At 40.1% G+C, this 23,067-nt stretch overlaps 4 protein-coding genes across 17 annotated transcripts in view; 2 read left to right on the forward strand and 2 right to left on the reverse strand.

Annotated features, from left to right (window-relative positions):
* Positions 1–15,007, reverse strand: part of kis (chromodomain helicase DNA binding protein kismet) — a 52,824-nt gene extending 37,817 nt beyond the window's left edge. For 13 of the 14 annotated variants that reach the window (XM_089848155.1, XM_089848162.1, XM_089848154.1 and 10 more), the window contains exons 1-14: positions 14,750–15,007; positions 10,297–12,841; positions 9,860–10,186; positions 9,165–9,761; positions 8,342–9,094; positions 8,038–8,256; positions 7,787–7,941; positions 6,843–6,963; positions 5,756–6,751; positions 4,390–4,761; positions 4,104–4,280; positions 3,717–3,878; positions 361–1,860; positions 36–147 (exon numbers count right to left, since the gene is read on the reverse strand). In XM_089848155.1, coding sequence (XP_089704281.1) covers positions 36–147; positions 361–1,860; positions 3,717–3,878; positions 4,104–4,280; positions 4,390–4,761; positions 5,756–6,751; positions 6,843–6,963; positions 7,787–7,941; positions 8,038–8,256; positions 8,342–9,094; positions 9,165–9,761; positions 9,860–10,186; positions 10,297–12,681 — 7,876 coding nt within the window. In that variant the 5' untranslated portion in view covers positions 12,682–12,841; positions 14,750–15,007. The remainder of the gene's footprint in view (positions 1–35; positions 148–360; positions 1,861–3,716; positions 3,879–4,103; positions 4,281–4,389; positions 4,762–5,755; positions 6,752–6,842; positions 6,964–7,786; positions 7,942–8,037; positions 8,257–8,341; positions 9,095–9,164; positions 9,762–9,859; positions 10,187–10,296; positions 12,842–14,749) is intronic. The other variant, XM_089848152.1, reaches the window with a different exon arrangement.
* A 155-nt stretch (positions 15,008–15,162) lies between these two features.
* Positions 15,163–17,669, forward strand: LOC149651301 (dysbindin-A-like). The gene is made up of 8 exons (XM_089848181.1): positions 15,163–15,574; positions 15,759–15,853; positions 15,934–16,047; positions 16,131–16,324; positions 16,394–16,549; positions 16,624–16,764; positions 16,846–16,965; positions 17,049–17,669. The coding sequence occupies exons 2-8, from the start codon at positions 15,798–15,800 to the stop codon at positions 17,120–17,122; spliced, it is 855 nt and encodes a 284-aa protein (XP_089704307.1). The 5' UTR covers positions 15,163–15,574; positions 15,759–15,797; the 3' UTR covers positions 17,123–17,669.
* On the reverse strand, positions 16,976–19,094 carry LOC149651302 (transmembrane protein 231-like). Its single transcript, XM_089848180.1, has 7 exons — positions 18,820–19,094; positions 18,584–18,750; positions 18,319–18,447; positions 18,107–18,250; positions 17,964–18,039; positions 17,785–17,890; positions 16,976–17,669 (listed from the first exon to the last, which is right to left on the reverse strand). Exons 1-7 carry the CDS (start codon positions 18,953–18,955, stop codon positions 17,510–17,512), a joined length of 918 nt encoding a protein of 305 aa, XP_089704306.1. The 5' UTR covers positions 18,956–19,094; the 3' UTR covers positions 16,976–17,509.
* Positions 19,095–19,334: 240 nt separating this feature from the next.
* On the forward strand, positions 19,335–22,357 carry LOC149651303 (major vault protein-like). The gene has a single exon (XM_089848174.1). The coding sequence runs from the start codon at positions 19,462–19,464 to the stop codon at positions 22,066–22,068; it is 2,607 nt and encodes an 868-aa protein (XP_089704300.1). The 5' UTR covers positions 19,335–19,461; the 3' UTR covers positions 22,069–22,357.
* Positions 22,358–23,067: the final 710 nt, after the last annotated feature.

Genomic DNA, 23,067 nt, shown 5'->3' on the forward strand with positions numbered 1-23,067 from the left:
AAAAAAGACCAAGTACAAAATGGTAATCCAAGTACCTGAGTGATTTTTGTAGACCTTGGGTTCACCGTCGTTTACCGGAGTTATCAAATCCCAAATGAAACCCTTAATTTTCTCGTCGCCTTTGTAATGTTGAAGACAATACAGTAGCTAAACACAACGGAACATTTACATTTCCGTAAGAATTACAATTTGATTTAACTTTAATTAATTAAACTAAAGTTAATAAATAGGCGGCCTCAGTTCTCCAAGGTGAACAAAATTATTTGGAGTTAAAATCAAGGACTCTTTCATACACTAATAATCATCATAGGCCAAATTTTTCTATCTTAGGATAGTTGAAAAAAAAAAAATGGGACTTACCACTGTCCTGGAAATATCCTCAACATCTTTATGAGTGACCTGTCTCCTGAAATTTCCAAGGGCGATGCATTCGTCCCATCGTCCCCATCCGAAGGTAAGTAATCCCTTCTCGACCTTGAAGCATTCGGCCCGCGTCCAATTACCAGGCGCGATGTCCTCCAGTAGATCTTCGTCGCGTTCCCGGTCGTAAATACTTCTTCGGTATTGAGAGGAATCCTTCTTTCCCTTCTTTCCACCTTTCGTCCGCACGCGTTGACCCCGTGTCCTGCTCGAAATCGATTCCTCATCTTCGTCGCTAGACTCTAAATCGGTCAAATCGAGCATATGGTCATCGGCTCCGAATCGCCTGGTTTGCGTGCGTCTTCGAGGTTCTTCGACGATAAGTTCGTTTTTATTCTTCAGTTCCTCCATGTCCATATTGGCTCTTGTCGCCCATTTTTCCCAGAAATTAGGATCGTCAATTTCAATATCGGTGCAATTACTACTCGAGGCAAAAGTGGCCTTGGCGAATGTTGAGCCCTTAGTCCCGCCTTCTAAGGTTATAGTATGCGTACGACGTTCTAAGATTTGATCAATGTCCTCTTCGCAGAATTTATCACCGGCATTATCATCGTCCATCAAGGCACCGTACGCTCCTTTACGTAACAAGTCCTCAATCTCTTTCTTGGATAAGGGTTGATTGCCACCGGCGACTAAATTTTCTTTGGAAGTATTCATGGATTGCAATACGGCTTTATCCAAACCCAATTTTAAACTGGCCTTATCGAACATTTCACGTTCGTAAGTGTTACGGCAGATTAAACGATAAACTTTGACGGACTTTGACTGTCCGATACGATGACACCGAGCTTGCGCTTGTAGATCGTTTTGCGGATTCCAATCGGAATCAAAGATGATGACGGTATCAGCGGCTGTTAAATTGATACCCAATCCACCCGCACGCGTACACAAGAGGAACACGAATCTATCGGAATCTGGTTTGCAAAATCTGTCAATAGCAGCCTGTCGGAGATTTCCTCGGACTCTACCATCGATTCTTTCGTATGGATACCGTCTTTGGACTAAGTAATCCTCGAGGATGTCCAAACACCTAACCATTTGCGAGAAAACTAAGACCCTATGTCCATTTTCCTTCAGTCGCGGTAGAAGTTTGTCAATTAAGACGAGTTTTCCTGATGCCTGGACCATCGCGGTTAAGGAACCCTCGTCTCCGTCATTATGATGTTGAGTTCGATAATCAGCTTGGATTTGTTCTTCGGCACCGTTTATTAGGAATGGATGGATGCAACATTTCCGCAATTCCATCATGGTGTTCATTAGATTAGGGGTATTAGCCGATGTCCCGCCTTTCGACAGAAACGCGAAGTTTCGCTCCAGAATGGCGCGGTAATATTTCTTTTGAATATTTGTTAATTCTACTTCGACTATCGTCTCCTCTTTGGGGGCTAAACTCTTTTCGACGTCTTCTTTCAAGCGCCGTAACATCATGGGTTTTAAAAGCTGAAAATTACGCAACGCGTACGAAATTTAAACTTTTCCGTCCTAAAAATCCAATCCCGTAATCCGCTTCAAAATCTTAGAACCCTCAAAATACAACGTGCCGAAAACAGGATTCATACAACTTTTGGAACAGATTTCCATGACATTTCAAGATATATATAGCCACATCGTGTGATGGACATCAACAGCGCGGGTAATAGTTTCGGATCGAATGGAAGTCTCGGGGTAGAGGTGGTTGGAATGTGGTCGGGGAGGGCGAATCATTATAGCCCTATAGCGCACCGAGGGGCTACTCACTATTATGGGTACGAGTAATAATTATCGCCCTGGTGCGCATCGAGGGGCCGCTCACTATTATGGGTACGAGTAATCATTCTCGCCCTGTTCCGCATCGAGGGGCTGCTCACTATTATGGGTACGAGTAATCATTCTCGCCCTGTTGCGCATCGAGAGGCTGCACACTATTATGAGTACAAGTAATCATTCTCGCCCTGTTGCGCATCGAGGGGCTGCTCACTATTATGAGTACGAGTAATCATTCTCGCCCTGTTGCGCATCGAGAGGCTGCTCACTATTATGAGTACGCGTAATCATTCTCGCCCTGTTGCGCATCGAGGGGCTACTCACTATTATGGGTACGAGTAATCATTCTAGCCCTGTTGCGCATCGAGGGGCCACTCACTATTTACTACCGTATAGTGGATTTCTAAATTGAATTCAGGAGCGTCGAGGGGGCTAATCACTATTAAGGCTTACGGGTAATAATTTTAGCACTGTAGCGTATTGAGGGGCTACTCACTATTTACTACCGTCTAATAGTGGTAAGGGAGATTTGTAAATTGAATTCAGGCGCGTTGAGGGGCTGCTCACTATTAAGACACCGGTAATCATTCCAGCGCCGTACCGCGTCGGGGGCTACTCACTTATTTACTAAAGTATTGTGGGTAAGGGGGATTTTTAAATTGAATTCAGGCGCGTCGAGGGGCTACTAACTATTTACAACCCTATAGTGGATAAGGTGAATTCGTTAATTGAATTCAGGCGCGTCGAGGAGCTACTCACTATTAAAACTTACGGGCGATAATTCTAGCCCGTAGAGCTTAGGGGGCTACTCAGTATTTACTGTCGTATAGTGGATAAGGGAGATTTGTAAAATGAATTCAGGCGCGTTGAGGGGCTGCTCACAATAAAGACGTACCAGTAATCATTCTAGCCCCGTACCGCGTCGGGGGCTACTCACTATTTACTACCGTATTGTGGGTAAGGGGATTTGTAAATTGAATTCGTGCGCGTCGAGGGGCTACTCACTATTAAGGCCTACGGGTAATAATTCTAGCCCCGTCGCGCATCGAGGGGCTACTCACTATTAAGGCCTACGGATAATAATTCTAGCCCCGTCACGCATCGAGGGGCTACTCACTATTAAGCCTACAGATAATAATTCTATCCACGTCTCGCATCGAGGGGTTACTCACTATTTACTACCTTACAGTGGGTAAAGAGGTTTTATAAATTGAATTCAGGCGCGTCGAGGAGCTACTAGCTATTAAGGCTTACGGGTAATAATCCTAGCACTATAGCGTATTGAGGGGCTACTCACTATGAAGGCTTACGGGTAATAATTCTAGCGCTCACCATTAAGAGTTACAGGTAATAAATATAGCACTGTAGCGCATCGAGGGGCTACTCACTATTTACTACTTTATAGTGGTTAAGGTGGATTTTCAAAACGAATTCAGGCGCGTCGAGGGGCTACTCAATGATCCCCTCTCTCCAGAATTAGGTAAGTTTTCGCGGGAAACGCGTCAAAGTAATTTCTACCAAAAATAAATCGCGATAAATAAAAGTGGACTTACCGCTTTGAGTTTATCCACTTGGGCCTCCGTTTTAAGATCCCCAAATTCTTCCATGAAGGCTTCCGTAGATTGGAACCGTGCCGGCTCCAAAAAATTTAACAAACTGAATAATTCCTCAACGTTATTTTGTAAAGGTGTCCCCGTCAACAAAACACGATGTTCCTACAAAGAAAAAATAGGCAAAAGACTTTTGAAATTTTGTATTGAAACTAAATTATTTGCAAAACATTTGACTTAAAAAATAGATCAGTTTATGCGTTTGAAACTCACGGAATTACGTAGGCAAACACAATGTCACAACGTAATTCTCAGTATTAGCATGGCAAGTCATCATCGTTAGTTAATTTAACCACCGTGAAAAGAATTAATTAATTCGAGTTTTCTTACCATATTTAGGAGACGCAATCCTTCCTGCAATTTGCAATTGCGATTCTTAAGTCTGTGCGCTTCATCAATGATGCAACATTTCCATGGAATCTCCCGCAATTCTAAGCAATCCGTTAAAACTATTTCAAAGGTCGTAATCATGACTTGAAACTTGTAGATTTCGGTAACGCGTTCCCCCTGTAAAATAATTAAGTTTTTTAAAATTAATTATCAGCCGATTAAATTAACCTCTAACCCCATTAAACGCGACCCCAATACCCAAAATGAGTTACAAAATATGGCTTACATTCTCATTCTTGTAATACATTTCATATTCTTGTATCATGTTTCTACTGGCGGAACTTCCGTGGTAGGTGATGACATTAAGGTCGGTCCACGTCTCGAATTCTCTTTGCCAATTACCGATGGTGGATAGCGGGGCGATGACCAAAAACGGACCGGGTATTCCGTATATGTTAATTTCGTTCAAGAAAGTTAAAGATTGGATGGTCTTTCCAAGACCCATCTCATCGGCCAAGATGCAGTTTTGACCATGATACCAACAAAAGGTTAACCAACTGAGACCTTCCAATTGATATTCACGAAGGGTATTGCCGCCTTTGTAAACCGGGGACTCTTTCATTTTTACCCATTCAGTGGGTTTGGGTCGTTTCTTGTGCTAAAAGAACCAAGTCGGAACCACGGAATTAGCGAAGAGCTAAAACCCTACTTTCCAGGGCCAGGGTTCTTTTGGAAAACCGATTTCCCTAACATTTCCAGGCTCTCCTGGATTGTATGAACTGCCTCAGATCTTGTTGGTAGTAAATTATAGCAGTCATTGACTCAACTCCTTTAAGATTTTGTCATCATTTCGGCAGTAATGGGCAGAGATAATAGCATAATGAGGAATAGGCGAGTACTCAACACCCGGGCGGGGTACATGCAACTTTTGGAAAAGTGATTTCCCTAACATTTCCAGGTTTATTCCCGATATTAAAAGTGCGTGGTCACCTAGTAACTGCGAAGGGGAGGGGTTGTTCGGAGTAATAACTACAGACTGGTCATTTTTAGTTGGAGCAGGCCATTCAGGGCAAACTTACTCAAGCCTCACAAGTTTCCCCAAATTTTAGTAAAAATTACAAATTTCCCTGAGATTTACCAGGGGAATAGGGCAAACCCAACTTCAAAATAATTCCAGGGGACCAGGGCAAACCCAACTTCAAAATAATTCCAGGGGACCAGGGCAAACCCAACTTCAAAATAATTGCAGGGGACCAGGGCAAACCCAACTTCAAAATAATTGCAGGGGACCAGGGCAAACCCAACTTCAAAATAATTGCAGGGGACCAGGGCAAACCCAACTTCAAAATAATTGCAGGGGACCATGGCAAACCCAACTTCAAAATAATTGTAGGGGACCAGGGCAAACCCAACTTCAAAATAATTCCAGGGGACCAGGGCAAACCCAACTTCAAAATAATTCCAGGGGACCAGGGCAAACCCAACTTCAAAATAATTGCAGGGGACCAGGGCAAACCCAACTTCAAAATAATTGCAGGGGACCAGGGCAAACCCATCTTCAAAATAATTCCAGGGGACCAGGGCAAACCCATCTTCAAAAGAATTCAAGGGGACCAGGACAACAAACGCAAATGGTTTTCTAAAGTACTTACCCTCCATTTTTCCTTGGGTGGCGGATCTCGGAACTTGTAAAAATGCGCGATTTTGGCAGGATCCAGATCATCTTCCAATTCCCAAGTACTTTCCTCATAGGATAAGGCTCTCCATTTGACCAAATAATGACGAGTACGTTTGATATTCTTCTCTTCCTCTTTATTATCACCGTCATCGTTAGTTTGGGCCTTCTTTCCTTTACCCAACTTAATCTCCTTGCATTTCCTTCTTTTACCATTCGTCTCAATTTCCTTAACTTCCTTATCATCTTTCACCGGTTCTTCTTTAACTTTCTCTTCAGTCTCGACTTTTTCCTCAATAGTTTCAAGTTTCTTATCTTTATCTAATGATTCCTTATCTTTGTCTGATTTTGTGGCCTCGTCATCCTTAGTTGGTTTCTCCTCGTCAGTTTTATCCTTCTCTTCACTATCACTTTTAACTTTATCTTTATCTTCGGTGGTTTTAATTTTATCTTCAGTTTTATCCTCAGGAATGACGGGCTCTTGGTTTTTGGCGTTTTTACCCTTTTTATCTTTCTTCGACTTGGGTTTAGGTTTCTCTTTATCTTTAATAGCCGCGGGTTTATCTTCAGTTTCTTCGACCTTAACTTGAACTGTCTCAGTTGATTCTTTATCTTTGTCTTCCTTAACTTCTTCTTTAAGTTTATCTTCACCATCATCTTTTATCACCTCTTCCTTGGCCTTATCTTTATCTTGATCCTTATCCTCAACTTTATCATCTGGCTTTGTCTCCTCTTTATCTTTGGGTACTTCAGTGTCTAGGGTTTCTTTATCTACCTTATCTTCTATCTTATCTCCAATCTTATCTCCACTCTCAACTTTTTCGGGGTTTTCCTTAACTTCTGGTTCTTCCTTAACGGGTTCCTTTTCGGGTTCGACTTTGGTTTCCTCAGGGTCAATAATCTCTACCGTTTCGGTAACGTCTAATATCCTATCAACTTCAATGTAGTCTGGATTGAATAAATCTTCCTCAAGCTATGAATAAAATACAAAAATCCAGGAATATTTTAACCAACTTTCAAAATTTAAACTAATCTCCGTTAAGAATGAATGAATAAATGCTCACAAAATCAAAAATGTTGCTGATACTTTCGCGTTTCTGTCGGTAACGTCTAATTTTTTGAATGACGCGTCTGTCGCATTTCTCAAGTTCATCTTGAGTACGCCATTCGCAATGCAAGTAAGACCTTAAAAGACAAACGTAATTGAACTTTAGGTCAACAAAACTCCCGACAAACTCAACTTTGGGTCAAAAAAAAAACTAACGACAAACTCAACTTTGGGTCATCAAAAAAACTCCCGACAAAACCAACTTTAGGTCAAAAAACTCCCGACAAAACCAACTTTAGGTCAAAAAAAAACTCCCGACAAAACCAACTTTAGGTCAAAAAAAACTCCCGACAAAACCAAGTTTAGGTCAAAAAAAAAAAAAAAAAAAACTCCCGACAAAACCAACTTTAGGTCAAAAAACTCCCGACAAAACCAACTTTAGGTCAAAAAAAACTCCCGACAAAACCAACTTTAGGTCAAAAAAAACTCCCGACAAAACCAAGTTTAGGTCAAAAAAAAAAAAAAAAAAAAAACTCCCGACAAAACCAACTTTAGGTCAAAAAAACTCCCGACAAAACCAACTTTAAGTCAAAAAAAAAAACTCCCGACAAAACCAACTTTAGGTCAAAAAAACTCCCGACAAAACCAACTTTAGGTCAAAAAAAACTCCCGACAAAACCAACTTTAGGTCAAAAAAAAAACTCCCGACAAAACCAACTTAGGTCAAAAAAAAACTCCCGACAAAACCAACTTTAGGTCAAAAAAAAAAAACTCCCGACAAAACCAACTTTAGGTCAAAAAAAAAAACTCCCGACAAAACCAACTTTAGGTCAAAAAAAAAAAAAACTCCCGACAAAACCAACTTTAGGTCAAAAAAACTCCCGACAAAACCAACTTTAGGTCAAAAAAACTCCCGACAAACTCAACCTTAACCTTTAAAAAAGATAAAAAACAACTTACAGATTTTTGTATTTAACAAAATATTCCTCGACTTCAACCATTTCGGGCGGACCTTCATTATTCTCGTGACCTTCTCCCCCTGATAAATCTTGTTCTCGTTGCGCCGTTCTAAACCCTAGTATCTTCTCAACAACCATAGTGTCATCGGTGTTATTCTAAAGAAAAAAAAAAAAAAAAATATAGGCCAAAATTAGACATTTATTCCTAATTCTAAACCATCCGGACCAATTCCAAAGTAAGAGTTAACTTACCACCATGACTTGTACAGCGGCCTGTTCAGGGTTATCCTTTCTAGGTCGTTCCATGGAAGCCCCACCAACTCCATCAGCACCACCTCCATTATTTCCTACACCCTTTGACCCTTGACCTCCGTTTCCTAATGTATCTAACAAGTCATCCTCATCAGTCAAATCCAAATCAATATCATCAGTGTATTTCTTTCGTTTCGTATTGCGAGCTGATCTTCTCTTCTGTTCAACAGTAAGTAAATGTTTAATTACAACATCCCTAACGTAATCAAAACCTTTAAAAAATCAAAATCAAAATGTTTCTTACTGAACTCACCCCATTATCTCCATCTTCGGGGGAGGGTGGAGGTGTCATTTCAATGTCCGTGTTCTCGGGTGACGACCCTAAACGTTTCTTCTTTTTCTTTTTACTGAATTTCAACGCGAGTTTTGGTAATTTCTTCTTTGGCGACGATTTAGTTTTGGTTTTCTTCTTTGATTTCTTCTCCAATGAGCCATCAGTAGGCGGGACTTCGGCGCCTCCCTCAACTGGTGGTCCTTCAGGAGGTACTAGTCCATCAGGTTTAACGTCACCGTCACTTGTTGGTGGCACTTCAACACCTTCCGGTAAAGGACCAATAAACTCCTTGTTCTCTTTATCATCAAGTTCGCCACCCATTGGTGGTGGGTCCGTTGGTATTTGAGGTACTGCTCCTTCAGGACCAGTTGGTGGTACTCCAGGGGTAGTTGCAGTTCCTACCATAGCAGCAGCAGCGGCGGCTCCCTTCTTTTTGGATTTTTTGGCTTTTGGTTCCTTGGGCGCTTTTGGTTCTTTTGGCTCCTTTGGAGCCTTGGGCTTCTTGGGTTTTTTAGGTTTGGGTTCCTTGGGTGGACCATCTGCTTTACGTTTTTTACCCTTTTTTCCCTTGGTTGGTGGCTCTTGTATCATTGGGTCTAATAGGGCATTAGGCTCGGGTTCTCCACCTTCCATGGGTGGATATGGAAGAGGTGGAGGTGGCGGTAGGGGCATAGAACCAGTTGAGTTTATATCCATGTTCATGTCTTCGCCGCTTGTTGAGGGCTGGAAAAGGTTATAAATTGATTTTCCCTAACAATTTCAGTTGTTAGGGAAAACCAAGTGTTGTACTCACCATAATTGAAGGACCAGAAATGGGCATTTCTTCCTGTATTGGTAATGGTTGTAAAGAATTCGGTGGAGGTCCTTGAGGCGGTCCAGGAGGTGGTGGTATAGGACCCTCCATGGTCATTTGAGGAGGTCCAGGTGGAATGGGCTGTGCTCCTAAATGTGGAGGTGGCGGGGTACTCAAAGGGGAAGAATGCATCATCTGAGGTGGTGGTGGTGGTGGCACCGGTAAGGGTGGTAAAGGAACATTCTTTGCCTTCTTGGGTTTTTTAGGTTTGGGTGGACCTTTCGCTTTCTTGCCCTTTGTTGGCGGAAGTGGCGGTGGTTCCTCAGGCATCAAAACAGGTGGAGCAATCGACATGGGCGGTTGAGATTGTTGAGGCATTCCTTGTAGCTGTTCTTGTTGTTGTCCAGGTTGGTAAGGTGAATGATCCATGTAATCTGGCATCACTGGCATATTGGACATTGGATCACCCATGTCTAAGGTTGGGGGCGGTAAAGAGCCCGAATTGTCCATCATACGAGGAGGCGGTGGACCAGAGTTATTCGGTCCACCCATCATACCTTGCATCTGGTTTTGACAAGCGGGTGACGAAACCGGGATCTAAAAATTCCGGTTATTAACTTAAGGACTGTTCCTAATATCTGTCATTCTCCTGACGTCAATCGTGTCGCGCTAGAGCTAAGTTGATGGGTACTTACGTAAGGTGAGGATTGGACCGGTTGTATTTCAGTTGTCATGGGAGGTGGGTGATACTGTGTGGCTGGTTGTAGTTCAGCGTAAACTGGTTCTTGATTTGTCTCTTCCTGTGTTTCTTCTTCAAAGTTCTGAGGACCACTCATGTCCGATTGCGTGTTAGTTTGCGTTTGAGTTTGAGGTGTCGCTGGGTACTGTGACGCGTAGTGCGAATTCATTTGATACATATCACTACCCATGTTGTTTTGTACCGGAACATTCGTGTTTATCGCGGGGGAACTCGCGGCTTGGGGATGTAAACCTTGATTTCGTTCAGCGGTATCGCTAGATAACTGTTCAAAGAATTATATAACCATATAATTATATAACCAAGTCACTCTCTGAATAGTTTCATTAGTAGGAAAACTAGTGCTCAGTTACAACGAGCAAGGTGCGCAATTACCTTTTTCTCTTCTGGTTGTGTCCTTGGTGAAGGATACTGCATGTGTGAATACTGTAAATGGCCACTATAGGGTACGGAAGATACATTGCCATTTTGATAGGCTGACAGACTATTTGTAGGATAATGCTGCTGAGTTTGCTGTGCCGGGGCGCTACCAATAGAGGGCGGAGTTCTGCCCATTTGAGACGAGGAATCGGACGTTCGTAGACCAGCGCCATTATTCGCTAGAGTTCCGGTAGAGTTATTATTGTAAGGTATTGTAGAAACCGTCCCGGAACTCATGATGGCGTTACTCGGGTCCAATTGAGGACCAGTCGAACCTGGAGGAGCCAATCCCGTACCGGCGTGAGGTTGAGAATTTGGCACGAAAGGCGACCCCCTAGTAGATACCGATGGGTGAAGTTGTTGACTTTGAGACGAAGCCGACGTTAAGTTAGACTGCGATTGTTGTTGACCCATATAAGGATGCGAGTGCGAAGTCATATGCGTATATCCGCTTGATATTGAGGAAGATAACTGAGACTGTTGCGTGGCCATGTTGGCCAACTGGTTGGAGTGATGACCTCCTTGAGGCGCTTGAGAAGCCGGTGCATGCAGCTGATTGTAATAGGAGGCGGCGACTCCCGGAGTTTGAGGGGTATTTGGCCCCGTGCCCTTCAAGGAGGTAGAGCCAACGCTCGATGCGGGTCCTACCATCTGTTCTAATTGTTGTAAGCTACTGGACGGTGGTGGGTTGGAGGAATTACCCGGAGACAAAACTTGTCCGGGACTGGAAATATGTCCTGTACCGGGACTCGGATAGCTTCCCTGAGATTGAGGCGTTGAGGGGGCCGGAGGATTGACCCCACCCATTCTGTCTGGAGTTCTCGACGAAGCCGGCATGGGGGAACCGGCCGGAGGTGTCGAAGTCGGTTGTCTCGGAGATAGCGACATTTGAGGGGGATAAACGCCTCGGAATTGAGGGCTGCTGGGCGCCGGGGATATCCCGACTCCCGCTTGGTAGTGAGGCATGTGAGGAGGTGTCGAAGTATCGTTCATGGATTGTTGCGACGAACCTCCTCCGGCGCCGCTTTGATTTGGGTAAGATTGGGACGAGGAATAGGGCGAATACTGTTGCATCCTACTAGCGGCGCTCAATTGCGGAGAAGAGGACATTAAATTGGCTTGTGGGTTGGAAGCGGTGTTGACAACTTGCGAGTGCAAGGAGGAATAGGGCATTCTGGTTCGACCACTGACCGAAGCCGAGTTCATCATCATTTGGGCGGCCGACGAAGTTGATATCGACGAATGCGCGACGTTATTCACTTGTTGTTGTTGGGAAGGGGTATTACCGCTATTATAATGGGACCTCGAAACAATGGGTGCTTGAGAATTTGTACCGTAAGGTCCCTGAGTGGAATAGGCTTGTTGTTGCCTGGCCTGTTGTTCTTGCGAAACGGGAATGTGCGAAAGAGTTTGGGTATTCGCGGATCCCGTCGGCGTTCCTCCGCTATTTAAATGAGGGCCGTTCGGGGAGGCGACGGCCGACTGCGACGCGTACATGGCGGCTTTTCGTTGCATGGCGGCCGTCATACCCGTTTGATGGTGATGGTAATCCTCGACACCAAGATATTGAGATTGTTGCGAACTTTTCGAGGCGGGACTCCCGGCGTGAGGAGCCGGGGACAGTTGCGAATGGTGAGAATGGTGACCGGGGTACCCCGTATTTGGCATACTGTAACTACTTTGTTGCGCGTGCGTGGCGTGACTGGGCGAACCTCCCCACATCTCGTTAACCACCCCGACGCTAGAGGCGCTTTGCACCGGGTATTGGTTGTATTGCGCGCTTTGAGCTTGCTGTTGCTGAGAATGGTGCAGACTGGACATTCCGGGGCGGCTAGCGTACCTTCCCCCTACCATGGCGCTTTGATAGCCTCCGCTGGAAGATTGCTGCGACAGCATTTGGGAAGATGATTGCGGCGTCACCCCTGACATGGCGTCGGCACCGCCACTCAGATGGTGTAACCGAGCTCCCGCTCCGTACTGATTAGCGCTACTCATAGTGGCGGCGTTCGTCGGCATTCCGTAACTACCGTACTGAGAATACTTGGTGGACGCGTCGGTTTGCTGGTAGCCGTGAGGTACACCCATTTGATGGAAGGTGGCTTGTTGAGTGTTAGATTGAGGTTGTTGCTGTTGTTGAGGCATCATGAGGGCGCTTTGAGGGTGCATGCCTCCCATCGGGGCCCCTCCTCCACTCATCGTGGTATCCCCCAAAGAGGAATGAGGGGGGTGACCTCCGTAAGCGGCCGCCATATTGGACCCATCGTCCATAATTCTCTCCCCGTGCATCCCGTAACTTCCGGGACCACCCAGGAGTTGATAATCGGCCATTCCTCGCGACATTATACCGCATCACAATTTCGCCTCTGATACGCCCGCGATTACAATAAGATGATATTTAATCCAATTATTCTTCTCGAAACACATTATGCCTCGCTTTATATTTCGGATTGTGGACTACATTCTCTTCCGGAGCAAATATCCGAGGTGAAGTATCTCACATCTATATTTAGATAAAGACGGAAAAGTCCACGGGGGAAAAAACCCATTTTGAGTTTCACAACACTGGCGTAATTATCAACATTAAACCGATAAATCTTTATAATGGTCAGCGTGACAACATTAAACCATCTTATTAAAGCTTTGTTCACATTGCAAAACAAGGCGCTACTAGCAAAATTAATTGGGATATTTTTGCCAGTAGATACAAATTTCACACAAACTATATAGTATAGTGTCTTATATTTATAAAAATATAATGAACACAAACTGACAACTGTAAGTCATTTATAAACTCATATGTTCATAACACTAAAGACTTCCAAGCAAGCGCCTTAATTTGAGGGATTTCAGGATATTTTTAAAATTCATTTTTAGACTTTAGACTAACTTAAGTAAGTATTCTTATCAACATCATGATTTGGAATAAAACAAACACAGTTGATCAATTCCTGCAACCCCCCCCCCTTTTATTTTTTTTGAAAAAGTGTTTGGAAAAATCTACTTTTATCATTAAAATACCTCAAATACTTCAAAGATTTAAATTTTACAGGGATCGTACGAAATGTTTACATTCAAAATCCCTGACTTTTCCAGGTTATCCCTGACCAAATCTAGAAAATATCCCTGACCATTTTAAGGTATTTACCATAGCCCACTTTTCACACCTGGCTCATATTTAGCATTGCTCGAAGCATGGTTTGATATACCAAACAAAATCCCTGACATATCCCTGACTTTTTAGGAAAATGTTTAAAATCCCTGACTTATCCCTGACTTTTTAGGAAAATGTTTTAAATTCCCGACTTATCCTTGACTTTTTCCCCTATTTTCCATATCCCTGACTTATCCAGGTTTTCCAGGTTCCGTACGAACCCTGTTTTATATAATGGTCTAATTTAAGGTCCATTCACACCAGAATTTGATGGTTTAGTTCAGACTACACTTATGTTCTAAATCAAAGACAGAGCTATAATAAAATTTGGATTTTTCCTTTGGGAAATTTGGAACAACAATTCTCCCAATGTTTTATGTGGAAATTACATTATGTAGTAGAAAAAACTCAATAAATTTCAAGAAAAAAAACTGTATATTAGTTAATATTTGCTGGTAAACATTTTGCAACATAAAACTTTATCCTACAATAACATCTTAAATATTTAAATGCTATTCATAACTGGGTGAATGAGCCTCAAGTTTATTAGTTGAAAATTACCCACAAAAAACAACAAAAACAACCGAAAAACTCGCAAATTTTGGTAATAGAAAATTTTGCCAAAAAAATGGGTACTAGAAAGAAGTTTCATAAAGCATCAGCCTAGGCCTAAGAAATCTTATAAATAAACGCTTTTAAAAAGTACCTAACTATTTTTTATAAGAATCCTAGAATTTGGAAATCCTAATTTCAAAGGCTTTACTCCCGTTCATCATTAAAGAATTTTTAATTACCCTTAGAACGAGCGAGAAATTTGAGGAAAATTGGAGGTAGCGAAAATATTTTTCAAAAACTGTCATGAAAAGTTAAGCCTAAATCTTGAATAAGTATAGGTTTCGCGACTATCTATAGTACGGATGGGAATTTAATTAAAAATAGCTTAATTACGGTTTTGTCGGACGTTGGTAGAATTAGCGGTTTGAACGCCATTTTTGTCCCAAGGAATAATAAGCTCTATGACTGGCAGAGAAGAAGACTTTTGTAGACCTAAAATTATATAGGAAACTAGCGAGGCCCAAAGGCTAATGCCATCGTTCGTACTACGATTTTCCCTCATTAAGGCCTAACACTTTTAAGATTCTCATTGACACCGTTTTCGTCTTTTAAAACCCAAATTTCCAAGCCTATCTCCAATTTTACGCAAAGGAGGGATCTTAAGTTACGACGTTGTAATGTTAAATTAAGATAATTACTTACATTAATCGCAATTTTTCAAAAAACTCGATGCCTGATGAACGCGATGTTGTGAATTTTTGCCAGGCTTTTAGGCCTAGTCAAAATAAAAAAGCGCTGTGATATAAGAAGAGCCGTGATTGGTCAAATTAAAACGCCGCTTTGTGACCTTTTACTTTGTTTTTTATCAAATTTTAAATGATTTAGTCCGTATATTTAATCGAAATTAAACCATATAAAGTGTTTAAATTTATTTTACAGATTTTTATTAATAATTAGTCGGGAAATTCGACTGAGAACCTTTGATTATTACGCCGTCAATTCGGCTTAATTCGATTGACGATAACCAATCAGGCGGCTTCTTTCAAAGGCGGTATCTAACCAATGAAAATTAACAAAAGTAAAAGCCCGGATGTTGATACGGGTGCATTAGCTATAGTAGCTTTGAACTAGCGTTTTAATTAAGGAAAATATGCAATTATTAATCGCGATTAAAAGTTATTGTTGACTCCCTTATCGAGAGAAATATTTCAACCATTTCGGGGAATAAATATTTCCTGCCCCCGGAATATCTATGGACCGTTTTCGAATTATAATTAGGCTAAAGAAAATGACAACGCGGCTGTTAGGCCTAAATTAGGCCTAATCCCTGTGTATTTTCTGATGAATTTTTCTCGTTTTAAATGATATAACTCGAATTTAAGTTAGATAAAATCTTCAAAAACGGCAAAAATAACGGTAGCATTAGATAATTGGTCATTACACGGTTTAATGTTGGTTAAATATTAGTTAAAACAAATAACATCAAAGAGTGACCGCCGCTTTTGACATTTTGACAACTGTAGTCAAGTAAGCATTCATTATTGGGAGGGAGATATCAATACCAACCCCCCAATAAATCCATCCATTCCCCTGCCGATTTTAACCCCCCCCCCCCACACACGACACACCTCGTTTGTGTACTTTGTATGCAAATTAAGTTCATCCCTATCACGTGATTTTTCACCTTTAATTACGTTCTCTCTTTTTAAAGTGATTAGAATATCTGTAGAAATCAAAATATTTACTTGAAATGCTTGAAAATCTAAGGGACAAACTATATTCTGTTCAACAGGAGCTTTCTGCAGGGTATATTTAAACTATTTTAAAGCATTTAATTAAGTTAACCATTATTTAAGATAAATATGCTAAATCCTTTTTAATTAAAGGTTGAAAAGCTTAAAAACTGGGGAAGTTTCCCTGACAAGATCCAGATCTCGTCAGTTTTTCAAAAAGAAGCATTTTGCATGTAATTTTAATGCTGGAGCTGATTTATTATTACAGTAAATTAAGTTAATTTAATTTAATTCAAATTAAAAAATGTCAGACATTGATTGTTGATTAAAAAAACATTGTTTAATTGCAGTTATCAAAAATTATGGGAGGATTTACATAATAATAATGAGGAAAATGCTAAAAGGGGGGAAGAGGTCAATAAACTAATTGAAGATTTGCACCTAAATTGCCAACAACAGGGCACAACTATGCAGCAATTAAACACTCAATTAGCCCAAGTACCCAGATTGCAAACCAGTGTCATGACATTAATGAACAAAATTGGTTGGATTATGAAGTTTAATTAATTACTTTTATCTTAATTAAATTAAACTAGCTTTATTTAATAATTAGGAGAATTAGAGGGGCTTTTTGAGGAAGTTGAAAGCGCATTACTCAATTTGGAAGACGTTATTGAAACGCAACAACTTCAAGAACAACAATTAGATCAAAGATTCCAACTCGCATTGCATAAGGAAAAGAGATTGGCTGGTTTTGAAGAAACTAAAAGTATTATTTAAATTATTATAACTATAACTTAATTAACTTTTAAATAGTTATTAACTATTTTTAATCACTTTTAGTTAAATTATCTGAAGATCACGCTAAAAAAGTATCGGAATTTGAATCAAAATGGCAAGAAAAGTTAAAAGAACGTCAAGAAACATTCAAATCTGTTTTTGAAGAAGAGATGCAACTTTACAAGAAAGAAGGAAAAATAGAACGTTAGTTTGCAACATTAATTAATTAATTAAATGCGGATTTAATTAGTCTCCATTAAATTAATTAATTTAATTTCTATTTAGGAACATCCAGTAATCCTTTAGGAACGGTAGAATTAGAAGAAATTCAACTGGATGATGATGAGGAAGAAAAACAAAAGTTAGACGCGTTTCTTCAAGATTTAAATAGCAGCAAAGAAGAAGGTTAATACTTAATAATAATTAATTTTAATTAATATTTAAAATTAATTAATTAATTGGTTTAAAATTAAATTATTTACCTTTAGTTTGTGATGAAACTGATACCACAGCTGATGAAAGTCAAGACTCTCATGATAGTGACACTTTTGTTCAAGATTAAATTTAAATCATATTTAATTTGGGAAATTATTAAATTATTTATTTAATTAATTAATTAAAGGGTTATATATAATTAATAATAATTAGCTAATGAATCTCTTTACGTCACATTAATTAATATTATTTTTTGTAAAAAGTCACGTGCATGCATGGTCACATTTATTTTATTTTTAAAATGTTTCCTTAATTAATTAATTTGCAATAAACATTTGTGCCAAATAAAATAATGAATTAAATTAATTTAATTTAATTTAATACATTAATTCCAATTAGACTAGATTAATTATGTAAAAAAAAAAATACGATCTGAATAAATTACAATTAGTGATTATAATTAAAAATAAAATGATTCTGAATTAAATTAATTAATTAATTAATTAATTCAGGTTTAAATATATTTTTTCAATGGAGATTCAATTGTCGTTCTAAAAACCTGATTTTCATAAACGAAAACTTTGATTTTATAGCAGAAATAAATCGCAACGGCCAATAAAGAGAAATATTGGACCCATCCCCATTTTATAAGCTGCCAGAAACTTAATTTATATCTTAATTTTAATTAATTAATTAAAGTTAAGGAATAAATAATTAAATCAAGCAGACGATAATGGATGGTGGCCATCTTGGGATTGGGATAAAAACTTCAATAAATAAAAAGGATACAAAAAGGTTTCTTCAGGATATAATATTTCAGCTTGGATTTTAAAAGGTTGGTTAGAAGCTCTTGGAGTTTTCCATAAGGTATAGACGTTTTGTAAGGCAGTTGTAACTGTAAAATACAACAGAAATAAACTTGAGAACGTCTTAAAATTCGTTAATGTTAACGGGGAAAAACTTCACACCATTTCTATTGGAGTAAATGTTGAGAATATTTTCGATGTTTAGTGATTCATCTTGTTCCATATTTATGATTGATTTCTTTAAAGGAAACGATATTAATTTACTTTAAGATAGTTATATGGTTATTAACTTATTATTAATTTACATTATATTTAAATTCAGGTCTATTTTGATGTAAAGCCTCTTTTTGATATATCCTTAAATCTCCAATAAATATTAATTTTGAACCAGGTTTTTCAGATGAATATTGAATTAACGCGATTGATTCCATTTCAAATCGACTGTAAGACTAAAATTAACGCTTAAATTAAATTTAAAACTTAAATTTAATGTGTTGTATATATGTTTTTTCCCTACATAAATTTGATACTGAAATGTCAAAAGTAATTTCACGCTTGTTATTTCTTCATTAGGCTTCAGTGGAACTGTTATATTTAATTTAAGATTGTCGTTTCGGCCATCCTGATCTAAATCCTCTTCAAAATGCTTTAATTCATGGAATGACATCAGTTTTAAACTAAGTTTAACAGAGTAGTGGCACTCCATGTTAACTACCCATAGAGCTTAATACAGTCAAAGGCAAGTAGGTGCCATTACTCTATTAAATTAATTACAAATATACTTCTGTCATAATAGGTCTAAAATATTGGTTCATTTTAGTATTATAGATGGGAAATGTGGTCCAAATGATTGGTTTATCATTAAAATTAGTTTCTATATTAAGTATAATTTCGTGTTTAAAATAAACGTAAGGTTTTTCGCGATATGTTTGGTGTTTAACCCAAAATCCTGGAATTAAATTCAAAAATTAGTCCAAGGCTTAGCGAAAAATTCGCTCCCGCGGAAAAAATATCAAACCTTGAATATTAAAACAAATTAAAAACGGTAACAATATCGATAATATCGTCGAAATTACGTAAAAAACGGTCGCTTTCGAACAAATTGAAGTTTGATAACACTTTTTTATGGAACTGTCAAACACGCGGTAAACCATTTTTGAAAAATGTAAACAAAGTAGTAGAAAGAGCAGACAATGTTTTGAAACCTTGGCGTTATTACGTGGAGTAAAAACACGCACCTGGAGAAGTAAAAGGACTAATAGTTTAAACTAATTTTGAAGGTATTTTTGAAATAAAGTTGGACATAAATAAAATACGAAGTAACCCAACTTAGTACTTTAGCGTAATAAGTAAAAATTCAGTATAAGAACTTTAGAGATACACACAATTCATTAGCTTCTCATCCTAAATGACAACTCTCTGGTAGCGTTGCATCACAATGGATCAATGGATTTCCGGTGATAAGGGGGAGGTGCTGACGTAAAAGCTGTCCTTGATTGCTAGACCATGTGCAAGAGCTAAAACTCAATACAGTTACCTCAATGCCAATGGCGGCTTGTTACTAACGCGTGCCGGTAGTGGTAACTTCTGTGATTTAAACGCCCCGATAGAAGCATATTTACAATTCCTAAACTTTAAGTTGAAGATTTATATAGTCAAAATGAATAAGAAGCAGGGTTCACCGTCGTCAGATGAAAAAAACCAGGAGAGTATATACCGTATCCCGCCCTTTTTCTACATACACGTCTTGGACCAAACTACAAATGTCACTAAGGTGGTTTTGGGTCCCAAGACATTCATCCGCCAGGACAATGAACATGTCACCTTGGGTCCAATTAAGATGTTGATCGTACCACCGAGTCACTATTGCGTGGTACAAAATCCAGTTAGCAAGAAGGCTGATGGTACTGTCGAAACTGACGTCGCGGGACAATACAAATTGCGTCACGCTGATCTCGAAGTCCGTTTGGAGCAAGATCCTTTCCCATTATACCCAGGAGAGGTTCTGTTCACGGACATCACCCCTTTGAAGGTGGTGGCCCAAAATACCGCCCTGCGTCTCAAGGCGAGTCGCGACTTCGAGGATGATGGACAAGTCAAAAGAATGGCGGGAGACGAATGGCTGTTCGAAGGCCCTGGTATCTACATTCCCCGTAAAGAAGTCGAAGTACTTGAGAAAGTGGTTGCCATTATCATAAGACCCAACCAAGCTTTGAAACTGCGAGCCAGACTACAAACGACAGATCGAGATGGCAAAACCAGAGTAGCTGGTGAAGAATGGTTGGTTAAGAAAATCGGTTCCTATTTACCCGGCGCTTACGAAGAGATCGTTGACGTGGTACAAGCTCACGTCCTGACTGAAAAAGAAGCCGTACACGTCAGGTCCATTAAAACCTTCGTGGATCAATTCGGAGTTCAGAGAAAAAATGGTGAAGAATGGTTGGTAACTTTGAGCGACACCGACACGTACATCCCAGACGTCTACACCGAAGTTGTCCAACTTGTTCCTATCATGACGCTTGACAACCGACAATACTGCGTCATATGGAACCCCATCGGTACGGACGGCAAACCTCAACTTGGACAACAGAAACTTGTCAAAGGGGAGAAGTCATTCTTCCTGAAACCGGGAGAAAGCTGTCCAGATGGCATCCAAGATTGCTACGTTCTGACGGAAAACGAAGGGTTGATACTTAAAGCCAAGAAGGCCTTCACGGATGACTTCGTGGACCCGGCTGTTGAACGCAAACCGGGAGACAAGTGGATGATACGAGGGCCGTTGGAGTACATCCCACCAGTAGAAGTCGACATTATTACGCAAAGAGAGGCCATACCATTAGACGAAAACGAGGGCGTCTACGTTCGTAACATGAAGACTGGTAAAATCCGCGCCGTATGCGGCATAACATATATGCTAAACCAGGACGAAGAATTGTGGGAGAAAGAATTACCACCGATGGTCGAGGAACTTTTATCATCGACCAAGGACCCTTTAGCTGATCGATCCAATCGTTCTAGGATCAGCCCCACGAAAGAAGCCACGGAACGTGATAAAACCAGAGTCATTACCTACAGAGTTCCTCATAACGCCGTCGTACAAATCTACGATTATAAAGAAAAAAAGGCCAGAATTATCTTCGGACCCGAATTGGTTTTGTTGGGACCCGAAGAGCATTTTTCACAGTTGTCCCTGTCAGGTGGTAAACCGAAACGACCCAACGTCATTCGATCGTTGTGTCTCTTGTTGGGGCCAGATTTTTGCACCGATATTATAACGGTTGAGACCGCCGATCACGCCAGGTTGCAATTACAACTGGCCTACAATTGGCATTTCGAACTGGACGACAAGAAGAGGGAAAACCCGGCGTTTCTCTTTAGCGTTCCCGATTTTGTCGGTGACCTCTGCAAGGCAGTCGCTTCCCGAATTCGAGGCGCGGTTGCGGCCACAACATTCGACGACTTCCATAAGAATTCCGCATTGGTTATCCGATCAGCCGCGTTTGGTTACGACGAGAACAAGAAAATTCGAAGCAAGTTAATTTTCCCGCAAAACCATCTCTGCATTACCAGCGTGGATATCCAAAGCGTGGAGCCGGTAGACCAGCGTACCAGAGATTCCCTGCAGAAGTCGGTGCAACTGGCCATCGAAATCACGACCCAAAGTCAAGAAGCGACGGCGAGACACGAAGCCGAACGTCGCGAACAGGAAGCCAGGGGTAAATTAGAGCGTCAACGGATCGCCGACGAAGTTGAGGCTGAAAAAGTTAAGAAAGAATTGTTGGAACTTCAAGCAGCTAGTATGGCAGTTGAAAGTTGCGGACAAGCCAAAGCCGAAGCCTTAAGCCGCGTAGAAGCGCAAGCCATCGAAGGTGAAGCCGCTGTCGAACAAGCTAAACGTAAAGCCGAAGCCATTTCCATCGAAAGCGAAATGGAATTAGACCGCCTTAAAAGAGCCCGTGAAGTCGAAATCCACTACGTCCAAGAACAAAACACCCTGGAAATCCAGAGAGCCAAGGAAATGGCCTCCATCGAAGTCAGCAAGTTCAAGGAGATAGTCTCCGCAATTGGCCCATCAACTATCGAAGCCATCGCCAAATCAGGACCCGAATTACAAGTCAAACTCCTGCAAGGTTTAGGATTGAAATCAACCTTAATTACCGACGGTCAAACGCCGGTAAATCTCTTCACGACCGCCCAGGGCCTTCTCGGACAACTAACCGGACCTCCGGCGCGATCGGAATCGCCTACTCGTTCCATTTCCGGTTAAACTTATAACCATTTCGGAAACTTCCTAACAAACGCACTAAATTTGCAAATATACGCCTTATTTTTTAATCATTGTATTTTGCAATAAATTATAATTTTGTTAAATCAAAGTGGCTTAAAATTGTAAAAGAAATTGTTAAATAAAGCTAGAATAAAGCCAGTATTAACGTTAACTAAACTTTAGACAAGTATTTTAAAAATTTTACGAAATTGTTTAAGAAAAAATAAATAAATAATCATTGTCAGAATAAACTTACGAAATAAATAACAAAATTTAAAACCTAAAAAAATTAGCGACTGTTTTTTTCCCCTAAACATTCTTCAAAGGGGCCTTCTCTAATTCATCATGAGTAATCTTGAAGTCCCTCGCATAAATAATGGGATTCATTGTCTTTGGAGGCGAACCATCAAGGTTCTATGACCTTTTGCCCTTGCTGGATTCGTATAAACCTCATCCATTTAAAATTTCTTGAAGCTAGAATAATTAGAGTGCCTGGGAAGTTACGGGCCAAACCCAATAATGGTTGCGAGATACGCAGATTTGAGATAAGATTTCTGTTTTTATGCCACATAACAAATGAAAAGGATGTACTAGATCTAATTCATATTTATCCCATCCCAAATTAAATTTATATACATTTCAAAGAAATAAATTTTTTAACTGACCTATTTAGTTTCGAATTGAAAATAAATAAATATATTTTTTCCCCTAAACATACCGAAGTTTTTAGATTAAATCGCTGTGTTGATTAATAGACTATAATTAATAATCGATTAAGCCCTTTTCGCGATGACTGATTGTCCTTCAAGGCAAATTGAATTTCTTCTGGCAAAAACCTATATTTTCTGACATAATCTCTTGAGACAAGATGTTTTGCTTTGGAAAATGCGTCTTTAAAGATCTTATATTCCAAAGTAAATAAAACCTTGACCTAAAGGAGTCACTTACATGCAAATAAGAGTTCTTAAAATTTTGGGGAAAATCACTTCAAAACACTTA

The sequence above is a fragment of the Phalangium opilio genome, unplaced genomic scaffold, assembly GCF_054372755.1.
Source record: "Phalangium opilio isolate 3A_F unplaced genomic scaffold, DU_Popi_V2 ptg000082l_1, whole genome shotgun sequence".
Classification (NCBI taxonomy): domain Eukaryota; kingdom Metazoa; phylum Arthropoda; class Arachnida; order Opiliones; family Phalangiidae; genus Phalangium; species Phalangium opilio.

Coding starts and splice junctions, on each gene's coding strand:
- LOC149651302 (XM_089848180.1), bottom strand. CDS start 18,955: ATGGTTTACCGCGTGTTTGACAGTTCCATAAAAAAGTGTTATCAAACT. Junction 18,040..18,106: donor GACCTGAATTTAAATATAAT/GTAAATTAATAA, acceptor TTTCCTTTAAAG/AAATCAATCATAAATATGGA. Junction 17,891..17,963: donor CATTTACTCCAATAGAAATG/GTGTGAAGTTTT, acceptor TGTATTTTACAG/TTACAACTGCCTTACAAAAC.
- LOC149651303 (XM_089848174.1), top strand. CDS start 19,462: ATGAATAAGAAGCAGGGTTCACCGTCGTCAGATGAAAAAAACCAGGAG.
- LOC149651301 (XM_089848181.1), top strand. CDS start 15,798: ATGCTTGAAAATCTAAGGGACAAACTATATTCTGTTCAACAGGAGCTT. Junction 15,854..15,933: donor CAACAGGAGCTTTCTGCAGG/GTATATTTAAAC, acceptor TTTTAATTAAAG/GTTGAAAAGCTTAAAAACTG. Junction 16,048..16,130: donor GGAGCTGATTTATTATTACA/GTAAATTAAGTT, acceptor GTTTAATTGCAG/TTATCAAAAATTATGGGAGG.